This window comes from Perca flavescens, chromosome 6, assembly GCF_004354835.1.
Source record: "Perca flavescens isolate YP-PL-M2 chromosome 6, PFLA_1.0, whole genome shotgun sequence".
Lineage (NCBI taxonomy): Eukaryota > Metazoa > Chordata > Actinopteri > Perciformes > Percidae > Perca > Perca flavescens.
In genome coordinates, this window is record NC_041336.1 from 7,738,175 (window position 1) to 7,754,391 (window position 16,217).

Consider the following 16,217-nt stretch of genomic DNA (forward strand, 5'->3'; position numbering starts at 1 on the left):
GGAGAAGGCAATTACATTTTTATTTATGCAAGGTCCCACATAGGCTTAGTTATTTATGTCATTATTTATTTATCAATAAATTCATACTCAAAATGTATTCATCTTCAACTCTAAAGTAGAGTTTAGGCCGGGCCGTTATTTTCCGCCACTATCCTGGGCCGAGCCGGGCCGGGCCGAGCCCTTGATCAAGCTTTTGTGTTTTTTAGGCTACTGTAGCCTAATTGGGTGGGGAGAAAGCTATGTTATATTCAGAAATAGGAGAATTACCTTTGAGCAAGTCTGGAGGAAAGTCGGAGGTAGGCTATGGAACCATTTTAAAGGGGTGATAGAATGCAAAACCGATTTTACCCTGTCATAGTTCAATAACGACAGTTCGGTGGGTAAAGAGGTTGAAATGTTGAAAACGGGCGAATCCCAACAAAGCTGGAAGTTGACGTCAACCTCCCAAAAACCGGAACCTTTGTCAGCCCATGGGTGTATTAAGAGAACGGTCACGCCCCAACATTTACATAGGCTACACAACTGACCTGAGATCAGGTAGTCTTCTGAATCTAGGTCGCGCAGATCTCTGCTATTCCATTACAAAATTCACTTCTGAAACTTTTTTATGCGAGAAATCAACTATGTAAGGCTCAAATATGGGCCGTTTTACAAAAATGGATGGCTAATTGCAAATTTTGTCCGACTGTGTGTCGGAGTTCAGCGTCGGTGCTGCCTGTGTTGTTGCCTCGCCGCCCGACCTGCCTTCCTTCACACACCCCGGCCTGCTATGAGGTACTTTGAGCTCCGTCCCAGCTGGCAGCCCACAGCACTCCATACCCGCTCAAAGTCACCGGTTTTAGGATAATGGACTACTAAACGCTGGTGCTCTGACAGAGCTCCAGGGCCTGCATTTCCCCTCTTCCTGCTAGCTAAATGCCCAGTGTGTGTGAGTGAGTGCACGGTCAGCGAGCTTGTTACGCCAGCAATCTGTTACCACAGGTTCCAGTTAATCTTTTAATGTGTGTAATTATAATTGTTGAGTTATTTAAACAAACGATTGGGGAAATTAACGCCGCTTGTCCCTGAGTCTCATTGATAGAGCCTGCGGCTGGATGTAGCTCTATCAATGAGAGCTAGCTAGCCTCCTCTTAGAATTCCTCTGAAATTCACAAATATTCATTAACTTGAAATCGGACACCGTTGTTAGCTTTATAAGACATTTAGGGAGATGTTGTATAAGTGGCGTGACGAAATTCAAACTGTAAATATACTTTATTTATGCCGAAAATGAAGCTAACTATCCGTGATTTGTAGCTACACATAGCTAGCATGAAGGGACAGTCCTAGATAACGAAACCCCTAATCTTCACAAAAATTCATTAACTTGAAATCGGACACCATTGTTAGCTTTATGAGACATTTAGGGAGATGTTGTATAAGTGGCGTGATGAAATTCAAACTGTAAATATAGCTACTCTAGTTATGCCGGCAGCTGACAGCCAGCCTAGATTAACTGGAACTGTGGTAAGAGATTGCTGGTGTAACAAGCTCGCTGACCGCGCTATCACTCTCACACACGGGCCATTTAGCTAGCAGGAAGAGGGGAGCTGCAGGCCGGGGTCTGTGGAGGAAGGCAGGCCGGGCAGCGAGGCAGCAACACAGGCAGCACCGGCAGCTGAACTCCGACACACAGTCTTACCAAATTTGCAATAAGCCATAAATTTTCGTAAAACGTCCCATATTTGAGCTTTATATAGTTGATTTCTCGCTTAAAAAAGTCTCAGAAGTGAATTTTAATAACGTAATAGCCCGACAAACAATGTATAACTTTGCAGTGAGACCTGCTGTGTCTCCCATGTGTTCTATGTAGTTTGCTCAAACCAATCAGCACTAACTCATTCTGAATATTCATGAGCATACCATATTTGGAAGAAAAGCTCTTGTTCCAAATAGAGCCAATATTCACAGGGTAGTTAAGGGCCTAATAAAATAGCATTCGGGCAATTTTCAGCCCAACCAATGTTACATACCCCATTAGGAGACCTTAAGGAACAGTGTAAAATACCCTATATAATCATTCCATCACCCCTTTAAACAAGTCGTGGGCAGTGACATATGTGTCGGCTTTGTTGAGTGCATTAAGTGCGGCACTATAACCTATAACAGCAAATAAAACGGGGACTTGGATGATGAACAGACACATGAAGCAGGCTCGCCGTGGCAGAAGAGAGGATAGTCAGCCTTCAATGTCCTCTTTTGTCTTCTCCAAGCGTGAGGGCGAGACAAGCCCTCACAGAGAAATACGTTGAGTTTTGTTTTTTTTACGTTTCTTCATTCAAATCCATTTGCGATCCGTTCCATTCTGAATAAACAAACAGCGTAGTTTACATGCTTCGTCCTTGTTGCATTATTCAATAAGATCATTTTAAACAGATTTCTTCAGTTCAAACAACTCTGAATTGTAGTTGAGAACGTCAGTTATAACGGCCCACGTATTAAAAAAGTGTCTTGTTGAAATCGGGCTCATAATTCCAGTTAATGTGTCGGGCCAGGCTTGGACACAACGCGCTCGGGTTGGGTCGGGCTTAGGCTACTCTAAAGACATTCATGGCTAATAACTGTGAAAAAGTTTGTGACACAATGCTATCCCTAACTTCACCGCCAGATGTCCTCATAGAGTTCTGAAGCTTCGAGTAGTGAACATGTTTTAGATTCAATTGGATTGAAAGCTTCACTGCTTCAGAAAGCTTCAGTTCGCCATCACTAATCAATACAATGCTCCTTTGTAAGTTAAGTGTTTCATCACATCATATGATGCTAACACGCTGCATTAACTGGCTCAAAAGGACCACACCATATTTTTGGCCAATTTGCTACAAAATATGTACACCTAAGATTATTGCTGACAATTATTAAAGCATACCCCAGAATTTCCGACTGATAATACGTTTTCCTAAATTCCAGGAAACCAGTGACTTTTGTTCATGTCAGTGAAGTATCAAACGCAACCTTGAGCTAATACATCGCAGTGACCATCATTTGTGCCTTTACTTTTAATGACTACCTCTCCCTGCTTTACATTACATTCATAATAATATTTTTCTCTATATACATCTATCAATACTAGGCTATATTATTATATCCCAATTATTTACTTATTCTTCCTCCCAAGAGTGTCCATTGTTATAACTTAAATATGCTTGTTGTGCTCAGAGCAACTGTCCAAAACCCATTGTCAACGTACAATTATATGAAACCGGTTTAAAACACTTGTTGTGTAGGACTACAAAAGTGCCCTGGTTAGATCATTGTTTGATTAGTAGCAACAGCTAATTAAGCTAAAACTAGCTCCAGTTTTTGTACATCACATCTAATCGTTTATCGATTCATACTTTTGCATGATTGATTATAGGCATGACTATAATCATGTAAAATACACCGTCATGGCAGCATAAATTACAGCCTGCTATGCTTTTCTAGTAAAATCTAGCTATTGCTGCAAAGCCAATGGGCATAAAATAGAAAGGGCGTTTACTCAATCCCACTGACAGAGCTATCGTTAGCTCTGCTAAGCTAACAGCAGGCTAGCTTTTTTATTAGCCCCCCACCCGTTCATCAGGATACAGCTACATTAGTCTGAGCGAACCTTGACGGGTTTTCCACTTTTGTTTCTTCTCTCCCCGTATATACGACTCTCCAGCTCCCGAAGACGCATTTCTAGGTTATCCACCTCCAAAATGTTATCCATTCTTGAAGCTACTAGACTAAGAGCCACAACAAAATCCCAACAGCCCCGTATGCGGAGTATTTTTTCCCGAAGACATGTCCCGCCCTGCCCTGCCTTACTCTGCCTCTGATTGGCTACTCTGGCAGTTTTACCCTGACTCTGACCAATCCCGCTCTTTCTTCTTTCTTTCTTTTATGGATAAGGTAGACTAGACCCTACAATGGCGCATTGCTGCCCTCTACTGCGTGTTACCAACATTGTCTTCAAATAGGTTTACAAATCCAATAGTTTTATGTGACAATATATAAGCCACAGTCGTGTTAAAACGTGTAAGTTATTTCGAGCATAAACATTCATTCCAGAAACATTAATACTTTATTAATGTTCGTCGTTTGTGCAGTAAAGACAGCTGTCCGCCAGGGGTGGCTGTTTTGCGGTGAACGGGGTTTTCAGCCGTTTTTCCGGTGACAGCAGGGGAATGACAACATCGACAGTCACGGCCCTTCTTCCATTAAAGCCGACTGCAAAACATCGACTAAAAGTAAGGGTTTCTCACATATCAACATCTCTTCCTCGCACACAAGGCATTTTTATTAGTGGACAGTAAAACAATACCCAGGAAGCAAGCCCATTTGTTTATTGTAAACCATTCTTAGCTATGTTTTCACAAGCTAAGTTAGCTTACCTAGCCCTCAAGCTAATGTCAGTTTCTGCATTACACCTGCGTAGTTTGACAGTTTTGAAAGTCTACCAGGTGAGTCGCTCTCTTCTCCCGGACTATAACGTGGTAATAGCTCCCCTGACGAATTAATAAAGCCATATGCGGCTTACCTAAGGCTGAGTTAGTGTGGAAACTAGCTTGTGTTGTACTGTTTACTTTATTGTGTTATTGTGGACTGTGTTGCCAATGTTTTTTATTAATGCATGCCTGTCTGGTGGGCTATGTTGTTAACTGTAGGAAGCTGTCTTCCATTGGACCTCGGAGTCTGTCTTTGTGTTTGGGGAATTTATTATTTATGTGCCACTGGGAGCAGGAACAGCATGGCAGATGACAAGGACGTGTTGAGAGACGTGTGGTTCGGCCGGATCCCCACCTGCTTCATTCTCAACCAGGATGAGGTTACTGAGAGAGAGGCCGAGCCCTACTATGTAAGTGCAGTTGCTCTCTGACTTCGCATAGCCACACACCCTGAGGCCGTGACCTAACTTTTGCCTGCCACTCATGTTAAGACACTTACCTCTATGCTTCCTGGAAGCCCCATCTGAGCCTACAGATCTGTATTTCACATCAGTATATAAGGATGAATACAGGGACATACCAGATGACTTCATGTTTAGCATATCACAAAACACTGTGTCCTGTATTTTTCATCAGCAGATGAAAAGTTACTTCTACTGAGAAAATACACTATAAATGTTATCAATCAATTTGAATTGTCATTTGCGCCCAGAAGCTTCTCCTGAGCTTCAATTCCTAAATTCTGGCCTGGTGTGACTGCTACCTTCTACTCGACCTCAACATGGAGAAAAGGCTGTTACTTGAGTTGTTTGGATCTTTTATGATTCTCCTACCCTTTTTCTTGCAACGTCTGGTGTAAAAATCCTTTAGGCATGGTAGGACACAATCTATTGTATGTTCAGCCGAACAGCCCCCTATTTGCAGGGCCTTGCCGTCCTGTTTGTTCCTGTTACTGTACCAGGCAGTGATGTTCCCTGTCAGGATGCTCTCTGTGATGTATTTTATTCGATACCCGCATCATTGTTAATTGATTTATCACACTATTGCTCTCAATGCACACTGTCTTTGTCAGTCTGGTAGCTGCTCATATTGAATAGTGGCCGACTGGCTGGAAGAGAAAGAGGCTTTTCACTCAAGGCTCCTGCTTTATGTCAATACCCACACAATACTCCGTTGTACTTTGGGAGCTGTAGCCTCTAAAGCTATGGTCAGACCAGAAAAAGCGATCGTCTGCGAGTGTGTTTTTTTATTTGTGCATTACAGGTGTTTAAAGCACAATGTAGCTCATGTGCACCTCCATTGTAAGATATACAGTATGTTGGAAGCTACGTAAATCCCATGTGGAGACTAAAAAAAACTAAAGACAACACAGAGCAAGTTGAAGATCTTGCCTCAGCTTTATTATAATTTTATATAAACACATTTAGCACAGCCACTTCCACTGCAAATCTCTGCTTGCAGCTCTCTACCACAGTGATGTAAGCACTTTGCCTATGAATGATAGCATGTCAATAGTCTCTTTTTATGTAATTATTGATCATTCATATCTTTTTCTCTCCTCTTGGCTCTCAGCTGTTGTTACCCAGGGTGAGCTACTTGACTCTGGTTACAGACAAGGTGAAGAAACACTTCCACAAAGTGGTGAGGACCGATGACGTGGAGGAGATGTGGTTGGAGTACGAGGGGACGCCACTGAAATGGTGAGAGAACGGTAGTTAGATGAACTGGTTTTGCTAGTTCCCTCAGGGGAAAGGTTGGGTATGTGTGAATGCTTTATGACTTGGTACATTGGTGAAAGTGTTACCTTGTGTCTTTGGTCGTATTGTTTGGTGGTATGTATGCCAAATAAGTAGAACAGGTAAGTGTAATTTTATTTATCAGATCTCATTCTCTTCTTATCTTCTTTTATTTATTTCCCTGTTCTTGTAGAAATGTACCAGTAAAATGCTTTTGGGCAAACCCTCTCCATTATAAAATGTGCACCATATTACACCTAGCACCATCAGCAGGAACCCTCTCTCATTGTTGTGTGTTGTGCGTCAGCTTGAAAATAAATCTAGTTTCTATTTCCCCAAACGTTTAAACTCATTTTCATGAGACTTTTAATACTCTCCACCTTGTTAGTGTACCTTGTTGTACTGCCTCAAGTACAAACATCCGCAGTCTCCAACAAATGCCATACACAGTCAAAATCATAACGGTGTATTCACACAACCTGCAACTCCAAGCACCATCAGCTCCCGTTAATCATGGGCACCAAGTTAGTTTCTTACCTGCCTGTCTGCTGAGATCAGCAGGACAGCCAGTTAACAGCCAGCAGGCACAAAGTTCAGCCACAAGGTGTCAGTATTGCAACACAGATGATGAAGAGCCTGGTCTATAGTACTGTAGCATCACACTATCAGTAGTCTATATCCTTGACGTTCCAGTTCCGGGATTGCTCCGGTGCTGCAGGAAATTCCGCCGGATGCATGTATTTTCCGTTTCCTTCCACTTTCTTTGTGTTGGAATTTTAAATTTGGTGGATTTATGAGGACTATTTTTGACTGCTCTTCAGATCTCTGCTGGGTAAATTGAGACAGCTAGCCGACTACCTGTTGAATCTGAGTTTTCTCTCCCATGACATTTTGCAGCAGTTCTGTGGGGAGCTTAGCCATGGGATGGCGCCCATGGCAATTGTGATTGGTTTAAAGCCGGGATTGCCAACCTTTTTGAAACATTGGTATTGAGTCATACGAAGGGCTACCAGTTTGATACACTCTTCTGAAATAACAAATTTGCTCAGTTTGCCTTTAGTTATATATGGTTATTAATGATTAATGATACTCATCTATGTGTAGACACTGATCATGTTAATGATTTCTCACAATAATTATCAACAATGACTTAACAAGGTGGGAAACAGATAATATCAATATTCAATTTTCATTTTTAGAACATGCCTGAGGGCTACTCATGTGGTCCTTGGGGGCTACCTGGTGCCCGTGGGCACCGTGTTGGTGACCCCTGGTTTAAAGAAATGCCATCAAACCAGAGCACGTTTTCCTCCCATCCCCGAATGCTATGTGGAGTAGCCAGTCCCCCCCTTCAGCGCGCTTTGGAGGAGGGTCTGCCAAAGCGAGACTACACTTCCAGTAACTTGAGAGAAATACATACAAAAAAAACAAACATACTGTATGTCAATGTTGATATTCATTCAAATGGATGTTTCATCCACTCAAATGGGACATTCTGCTGTTTTTTCTTTTCTTATTGTTAATTGCAAATTATTATTCATTGTAAATGTAACACCTTTGGTTTGGTTGGACAAACGTACAATTTTTAAGACATTATTTTAAGGTCTGGTAACCTGTAATGGGAGTTAGTCAGTTAGTTTTGACATTTCTTAAATTACAGATTTCGTAGAAATCGGCTTGTTGGCTTTATGGGAACTAGACCTAAATGACTAACATTGTTAGTGAGTGGGATTGACCATGACTATACACTCATCTGATTTGAGGCTGTGATAAGAAAAGCATCAAATCCCTGTTGACTGAAACACAGGAAGTGACAAATAGAAATGTTGGAGTGAAATGTAAACTGACTGACTGAAGTTTACACACGGCATCCAGAGAAACAAACATCGAAAGATGACGAAAAACTGACGTCAATTTTGTCTTCTGCTCATTATAAGATCCTTAATAATTTCAAGACCGTAGCTACAAAATGTTTTTTAGAAATTGTAGGTCACATTGTTTTGAAAACCGATCCACAGTGTTTAGGAGTAAAACATTTCATATGGATGTCTGTCCCTAAATGGCTGATAAAACAGGCGATGCCTCTGGGCAGTCACACTTGTACTGTAAGTAACATGATTTCCTGTTTGCGTTTCCTGGTTCCAGGCACTATCCAATTGGAGTTCTGTTTGACCTCCATGCGTCCAACACCGTCTTACCCTGGAGCATCACTGTGCACTTTAAGGTAAAAGTCAACCAGAGTGTGTGTGTGTGTGTGTGTGTTCATGTATGGTATCCACAATACTGGATCTGTCTTTATCTGTAAATTGTATGTATTTTGTGTTAAACTTTTGTGTTCTAAACTTCAAAAAACATAAATCATGTAAAGCTCCATTAGTGAGTATTTGTATATAAACAGTGAAACAAATGACACGTGTACTCAAAGTTTAGTTAGCAGCTCAAACAAAGTTAACCACTAGAAAGTGGAACATCTGGCTGCTAAAGAGCCAGATATTTCCCTCAAGAGTTGGTGTGGACTACCCTGGAAATCCAGAGTTCTCGCGAGAGCACAATTTGAATTTGATCAGCGAGTCAGTGATGCTCATTAACTATGCCCTTGTAGCCGAGCTGCACCAATCACATCGGTGCATCTGATATAGGCGGGCCAGAGGTGAGCTAAAGAGATGACGACAGTTTAATCTACCAGTTAGCTCCGGTGGTAGCTAAGCGTATGGGGCTCTGGATACGTCACCCCGTGTATTGTTGTGATTGGTCGTAGTGTTATCCAATTGCGTGCAGTGAGATTTTCAAATGCATGCTTGGTGCCGCCCCTCGAGTTGGGCCTTTTTCATTACTCAGTGCCAGACCCTTAATCTTTCGGATTTGGGTCTGGATTTCCAGATTAGGTGCAGACCAAAACAGAGCAGAAACAAAACTGAATATTGGACATTATATTACGTACATTATCACGTGAATACAAATACAACTCCATTAAATGGGTAATGTAGCTCCGTGTCTGCCACAGTGGATGTGTGAATAAACAATTGTTTGTCAGCCAGCTTGTTGTGAAGCTCTTCCCCCCCCCTTAGTGGCCAAAAAACACACAGAGAATGCAGCTTGAAATAAAATGTTTCTCTCGGGCATGTGTCAGAATTTTCCAGATCGTGACCTGCTCCACTGTCCGTCCAACTCTGTGATCGAGGCTCACTTCATGTCCAGCCTCAAGGAGGCCGACGCTCTGAAGCACAAGAGCCAAGTCGTCAACGACATGCAGAAGAAAGACCACAAACAGCTGTGGATGGGCCTGCAGAACGGTGAGACACACACACACACACACACACACACACACACACACACACACACACACACACACACACACACACACACACACACACACACACACACACACACACACACTTCATAGAAGAAAGACCACAAGCAGCTGTTGGGGAAGTCACACACATTCACTCATTAACACTTAGATGCACATATGTTGTCTCCCCGTAGCTCGCACACTTTTACGCATGCTTGCACATGCACACACACACACACACACACTTTGTGCAATCATATTTAATGTTATTGGCTAGCACACAATTTATTTTTTATAGTTGTTTGCAAAAGATGCACTCATGTGTAGGTGTGGTGCTTTCAAAGAGACAAAGAATACAACCAAATAGACTTCACTTCCTTCCTTGTTTCCTTGTACACACACACACACACACACACACACACACACACACACACACACACACACACACACACACACACACACACACACACACACACGCACACAGCTGCCTTTATTCTGATAGCAGTCTTTGAAGCCTCAACTTCCAAAACGTCTCCCACCTAAACCACCCACCAGCTTCCCTTTCCACCCATCTGTCCAGACAGGTTGATTTCTTATTGGCTGTTGGTTGTGATTGCGGTGGTTTTGTGTAGGAGAAGCTGGGGCAGCGGGGCTGAAGCATTGGTAGCTTGTGATGTGGGAGTAGGAGCTGGGGGGGGCCTCGGGGGTGTGTGGGATGGATTCCCAAGTTTGGGGTTTGAGCTTGTCTTTGAAAAGCCAAACTCAATGCGTGGTGTGAGATTCTTGGAATCTCTGCAGGTCAAAGTGATCAAACCCGGCAACGATAAACACTTTGGTCACCAGTCACTGCCCTCCGGCTCACTTAGCTATAAATATGTCACCTTGTTTTGATCTATAATTGTCGTGCTTCTCCTCCTTTTGAGTTGGTAATTATTAGCACACAGTAACTCTAGTTTCTGTTAAATGATGTTACTTATAGGTTTACAACTCAATTATTTTCAATATCAATTAATCTGTTGGTTACTTTTGTGAATATTCATTTAGTCTATTAAATGTTAAAAATGTGAAAGAATGCTCATCAGTTCAGTTCGCCTTCAAATGTCTTCTTTTTTGGGTCCAAACTATGGAGCAAAAAATGCATTCAATTTAAAATGATGTTAAATGGAAAAAAAGCAGCATGTCTTTACATATGATAAGCTGAAACCTGCAAATATTTGACATTTTTGCTTGATTAAATAACTCAAACAATATAACAGATTCATTTTCTGTCGCTCGACAAACTGATTTATTATTTACTATTTTTGTTCTAGTTATACACATATTAAATTATATCTTCTTTTTTTAACCCTAATGAAGACCTACACAGATCAAAAACACTTGTTTTAAAAAATGTATTATCCATTGTTTAAAGAACAAGCCACGTAACAGACATGCTTTTAAAAAAAATGTCAACAGCACTCTACATGCATGAATGCCTCAAGTTGACACATATTGTTGTTACACTGTATTTGTCTTTGTGGTAGAGTGTGCTCTCATATTAAGACATTAAGACAGAAAACTGTATTTGTGCTCTTATTTTTTACATGAATTACGTTCTTACACATTTGTTATCTCTTTAGTTCTGTTAGGGCATTTTCTCCCGATGTTAAGCTGCTGTTTGTGAAAGTAAAGATAAATAGATAGATAAGATATTCATTTCACAACGAAGTTGACAAGAAAGTCAACTTAATGCAATGCAATGCAAATCGTGGCCAGGAAACTAACTGGAGATAATTTGTGCTCGATACTTAATTGTCATGCAACTGTCAAAACTGTGCACGTGGCACTGAGAATGTTTTGAACAGGTTTGCAGGCAAACCCACAAAACTTCAGCTGCTTATCTCTCTTCCACTTTCCCCCTGAAACTAATAGAGAGAGAGCAGTGGCACAGCTTAATACAAGAACAGAAAACATATTCATTTAGGGAGAATTAATGGATGATTCTGTCAACTGTTTTTCAGAAGTTCAGGGTGTGGTTCACGCTGTCAAACTATCTGGAACTACATTAAACACAGAAACGGAGAATATCTATGAACTAATCAAACACAAGGAGTTGGTCTCACCCTTTGGCACATGAAAGTGAGAGGTGAAACCTTTTCGAAACCAAAACTTTCACGTCCAAAATGAGACCAGAAACAGAGAGAGAAACAGGGATGGCTCGTACTTTCATCCAGTAGAGAGAAAACAGAAATGTTTTCAGGAGGTTTATGTGAAAGCGAGAGGCGAGGGAGACGGAGGTTTTGAAACCAGCACATGCTGGGTGGAATCATTTTTGATGATGAACGGCCGTCCTTTGACCGTAGGACCAAGGTTCAAGTTCCTGTGATAGTAAGGACACTGACACAAGGGGCCCGGTGCAGCGCAAAATCCCGATGCAAGTGTCTTTGCTAGTTTAAGACCGACGCAGTCGTCAATTTCCCGTCAAATGCACCTGCGCCCATCTGTGCACCCATGGGCGTACCGGTCTTACCGGGAGGTGTGTTCAGCTGCATTCTTGGCGTATTGCTATCTTGAGGCAGTGGAGAGTGAGCGCACCATTGACCAACAAAAACCTGGTCTAAAGTCCAGCATTTCATTGTTATTTTAACAGCGCATTAGTAAAATGCTCGTGCACAGCGTGCGCACACTATGCTTGTTACACACACACAGGGAAGCGTTGCAGCACACGCACATGCAAAAGATTACAAATAAAAATATTACGGTGCAAATCCGCCATCATAATATCAATGCGCCAAGGTTCAAACGCGCCTGGCTTTTAAAGGGAATGGGAGATGATCGCTGATTGGTTTATTGCATGTTATGCCCAAAACACATCTATGAATTAATGAAGACACTAAGTACAACCCTTTTGATCCATGCGCCCAGCGCACAGACCCTTTTTTCCGCCATCACTAGCAAAAGTGGATTTGGACACACCATAAACACACGTGCGCCATGCGCTTCACGCCGTGCGCTCAGATCGTTAAAATAGGGCCCAAAGAATCAAAGAATAGGTAAACAAGACAACAAATCGTTCAGCACTTCACTGCTTTTGATACACAGTGCTATAAACACATTTCCATTGGTACCAATGATCATCACGTTATGTGGAAGATAAGCTAAATATCGTTTGTGTCACTTGTCTTCTATTACTTATAAACGGAGAATCCGATTGACAGATGACAGTGTTAAAATACAGCCATTTTCCAGACTAGAAAGAAGGATTTTGAAGATACTATTAAATCAACATGTCTAATCATTGGGACATTTTACAATTGCTGACGTGTGTGTGTGTGTGTGTGTGTGTGTGTGTGTGTGTGTGTTGTCACAGATAAGTTTGACCAGTTCTGGGCCATGAACAGGAAGCTGATGGAATATCCCACCGAGGAGGGAGGCTTCAGATACATTCCCTTCAGGATATACCAGGTAGCACACAGCCACACACACACACCAACCAACACGACTTTAAGTTTTCCCCCTCCACGATGATTTTACAATTTCATTTTTAGTTTAGCCCGTAGATTTGGAGTCTTTGGACTCTGGCAAGTAAAGTTGAAGTTTGCCAGTCAGCCCAGTAGATGTAGCCAGATGACTGACAGACGCTGCCTCAGCAGGGAATTCACCTCCAACCAGACACTGGCTCATTTTGTCTAGTGAGTTACTTTACTGTCTACAGACAACAGTCTAACCCAGGTCATCGTTCCTGTTCAGCTTATGAACCACGATGGGTACATTTTGCCTCTCCTTGGCACACACCTACACACACCTGCACACCTGTACACCTGCATACAGAATATCAGTAAAAAACATTTCATCACTTTTCCAGTTTTCCACATTGTGCAACTGCGGAGTCATGTTATGTCACATCTCAGTTCATGCAGAAAAACAACCTACTGTGTGTTTATTCCTGCCAAAACTAACAACCCATCTTGAAACATTAGTCAGCTATTTTATTTAAAGGTGATTCCTAGTTCATTACATGTAAAGAAAGCCGTCAATTAACCAAGCTTGGTAGTCTAATCAGACTCGCTTTTTCGATGCCAATCTTTCAATTTCCGCCTTATGTTTAAGTGAAACATTCATTATGTATAATTGCTGCTCGAAACTTCACTGTTTTACAGCAGATTTTTTTGTTGTTGTCACCTCCGATACAATAATCAGTCTCTAAATAACAAAGGCCAAGAAAAAAAAAACCTGTCAGTCATGTGTTGGAGCCCGCTTTGCCCTGGTGCTTTTTGGAGGTTATTCATCGGTTCCTGTACATTTGATACCTGTGACTCTCCCTTTTGTTCGTGTAATTCCACTCAACGGATGAGGAGCCGAGGGGTAAGCCTCAGGACTCAGTCCGGGATGAGGAGGCGTAGGCAGACAAGCGGCCTCAGGTCGGGTGTTTCCGTCTACACATCTTTATCCTAACTCAGGTGAAAATTCCCTTTTCGAGGACAAAAAAGAAAGAAGAGGGGATGAATAAGCAACTGATTCTAGCCTGGAAAATATTAGCGAGCCAGACAGCGGGGGAAAAGTGCCACGCTTTGACTCAAGTGTTGGGGGTTTCTATGCAGATTAGGAAAGGCTGGTATGGTGTGGAGGAATAATTTGACAACGTCCAGGGTTTGGAACAGTTCTTGAATTGCACAGAATGACTGATGCAGTTTTTTTTATTTATTTTTTTCTCAACAACATTTGACATTGTGAAGGAATTATCTGAAGCAACAGTGTAATTAAACGCAACTTAAAGTCATTGAATCCTACTGGACACTGAAGAGTCTCGTCAAGGAAATGAAGATTTGGAAAACATCTGGATCTTTGCAACAAAAACATGTTGACAGTCTGCTTTGAGTCTAGTGGCTCAATGTGCGTGCATTTAGCCTTGATGTCAAATCACAGCAAACCGAAATGCCTCCTTACTGTCACTGAGTCATGTTAAGGAATTAAACGTAAAGGGCCTGTCAAGACAAGTTTAGCAAGTTTAGAAAAATAATGTAAGAAATTGAAGCAGATCAGAAAATAGATCTGGCTTTAAATGATAGGAGTGTCATCTTGTGAAATAGAAAGAGATTTGTAGATGTTAGGAACAGAACAGGACTTCAGCGTAATGGTTAGTTGCAAGAGTGAACACTCCTATTTTTCTGTCATCATATCTGCTGTGACTGCTGGTAATCTCCCACTGTGATGATTTATCATTGAGCGTGTCAAGTTTTTAATGAGACCTGCTTGGCTCCACATAATGGCTGCATTTACATTTTGTGCAACATCGGGGGGCGGGAGTACAGCTGTCAATCACTGTCAGCGCCGAGTGTTTTGCATCATATTTCAGAAACTCGCAAATGCTTTTGTTTTTACTTTCACATCTTCGGCGCGTAAATAAACCGTTTTACACCAAGACAAAAACATTCTTGTGTTTGGTTATAAAACACAACTCTTTAAAGTGGCAGAGTGAAACATGCAGTCTCACCAACGCGACCCGCCCTCTCAGACATGCACTTGTTGCAGCTGTAAAACCGTGTAACGTGCAGGCGGGTAGAAGAAACCCAGACCGTGCCAGTTTGGGGTGTTTTTCATGGCTGAATTGAAAGTTTCCACGGCCATTTATGAGCTCCGTTGGTTTCATGACAAATGGAGCATCAAAGCCTGTTACAACCTCACTGTGTGATTTCCAAACTAGCAAGAAAATAAGCATCATTCCTGAAGAGTCTGGATTGTTTCAGAGATGGTGTGGTTTCCATCTTACACACTGCTAAATATTTACAAGCAAAGAAGGCCTAGTGTAAACTAAAGCTGTTCATTATGATCTTTAAAAATGCTCCCAACAGCAGTTTTTGTAGCACTTTACAACTTACTTTCACTGTCCAAAAGTGCACTGTCCACAGAAGTTTAGGATTAGCATGTACCAAGATCTCATTTAACTTTTCGAGCACAATCTTAATATTACCGATAGCGATGATGAGGACCCAGTTTGTAATAAACTGGACTTATATGTTTCAATCTAAGGGCTGCACATCACATCAAATCGAGAGTTCTGAGTTCAGTTTCTAAATGTGTAGGAACCCTTTGGAGGTTATGTCGTCGCTGAGGAGAAAATCCAGTGTTTGGTTAGCCAGAGTGGCTGTGACAAGACAAAACACGACATAGCAAAACCCAGCAAAGACACCCGGCTTGGAGAAAAAGAAAAATAGATTGAAGAGATGAAAAAAGGTGCAGAAACGCTGAGAAGAACAAAGCTGTTCTAGCACTCCAAAGTCACTGTGGTGACTTAACAGGAGAGGAAAAATCCCCCCCCCCTCCCACGCAAACACACACACACACTTACACACAGACACACACACACATACGCTCATGCTCAGAATCCTTCAAAGCCAGATTGTGGTCTTTAGTGTAAATAACGTGCTGTGTTTGATGCAGACAGAATTAATGACAACACTCGGTCCAAATAACAGAGGGCTCATTTCCGTCTGGCCTGGACTCCTCATGGAGACACCTCATGGGCATGGACGACACATTTGTGTGTGTGTGTGTGTGTGTGTGTGTGTGTGTGAGAGAGTGTGAGTGTGAGACGTCCTGACCGTTAAAAATCATTCAACCACCTTTTTATGGCCTGATATATATCTTGGATATTAATTCTTATTTATATCCAACTTTCTTTTACTTTTTAATATACTTCTTTTTTTTTTTTAAATATCCGTGCAAATGATGAAACGAAAAAACCCTTTTTAACTTTTTTTT

The 16,217-nt window shown here is 41.7% G+C and overlaps 2 protein-coding genes across 3 annotated transcripts in view; one reads left to right on the plus strand and one right to left on the minus strand.

The window, feature by feature from the left end:
• Positions 1-3,814, minus strand: part of dctn3 (dynactin 3 (p22)) — a 12,640-nt gene extending 8,826 nt beyond the window's left edge. Inside the window, exon 1 of the mRNA XM_028581166.1 lies at positions 3,629-3,814. Coding sequence (XP_028436967.1) covers positions 3,629-3,730 — 102 coding nt within the window. The 5' untranslated portion in view covers positions 3,731-3,814. The remainder of the gene's footprint in view (positions 1-3,628) is intronic.
• A 109-nt stretch (positions 3,815-3,923) lies between these two features.
• atg5 (ATG5 autophagy related 5 homolog (S. cerevisiae)) overlaps positions 3,924-16,217 on the plus strand; it is a 38,790-nt gene continuing 26,496 nt past the window's right edge. The window contains exons 1-6 of one of the 2 annotated variants that reach the window (XM_028580165.1): positions 3,924-4,250; positions 4,668-4,858; positions 6,021-6,148; positions 8,330-8,408; positions 9,315-9,477; positions 12,826-12,920. In XM_028580165.1, the coding sequence (XP_028435966.1) occupies positions 4,751-4,858; positions 6,021-6,148; positions 8,330-8,408; positions 9,315-9,477; positions 12,826-12,920 (573 nt within the window). In that variant the 5' untranslated portion in view covers positions 3,924-4,250; positions 4,668-4,750. The remainder of the gene's footprint in view (positions 4,251-4,667; positions 4,859-6,020; positions 6,149-8,329; positions 8,409-9,314; positions 9,478-12,825; positions 12,921-16,217) is intronic. The other variant, XM_028580167.1, reaches the window with a different exon arrangement.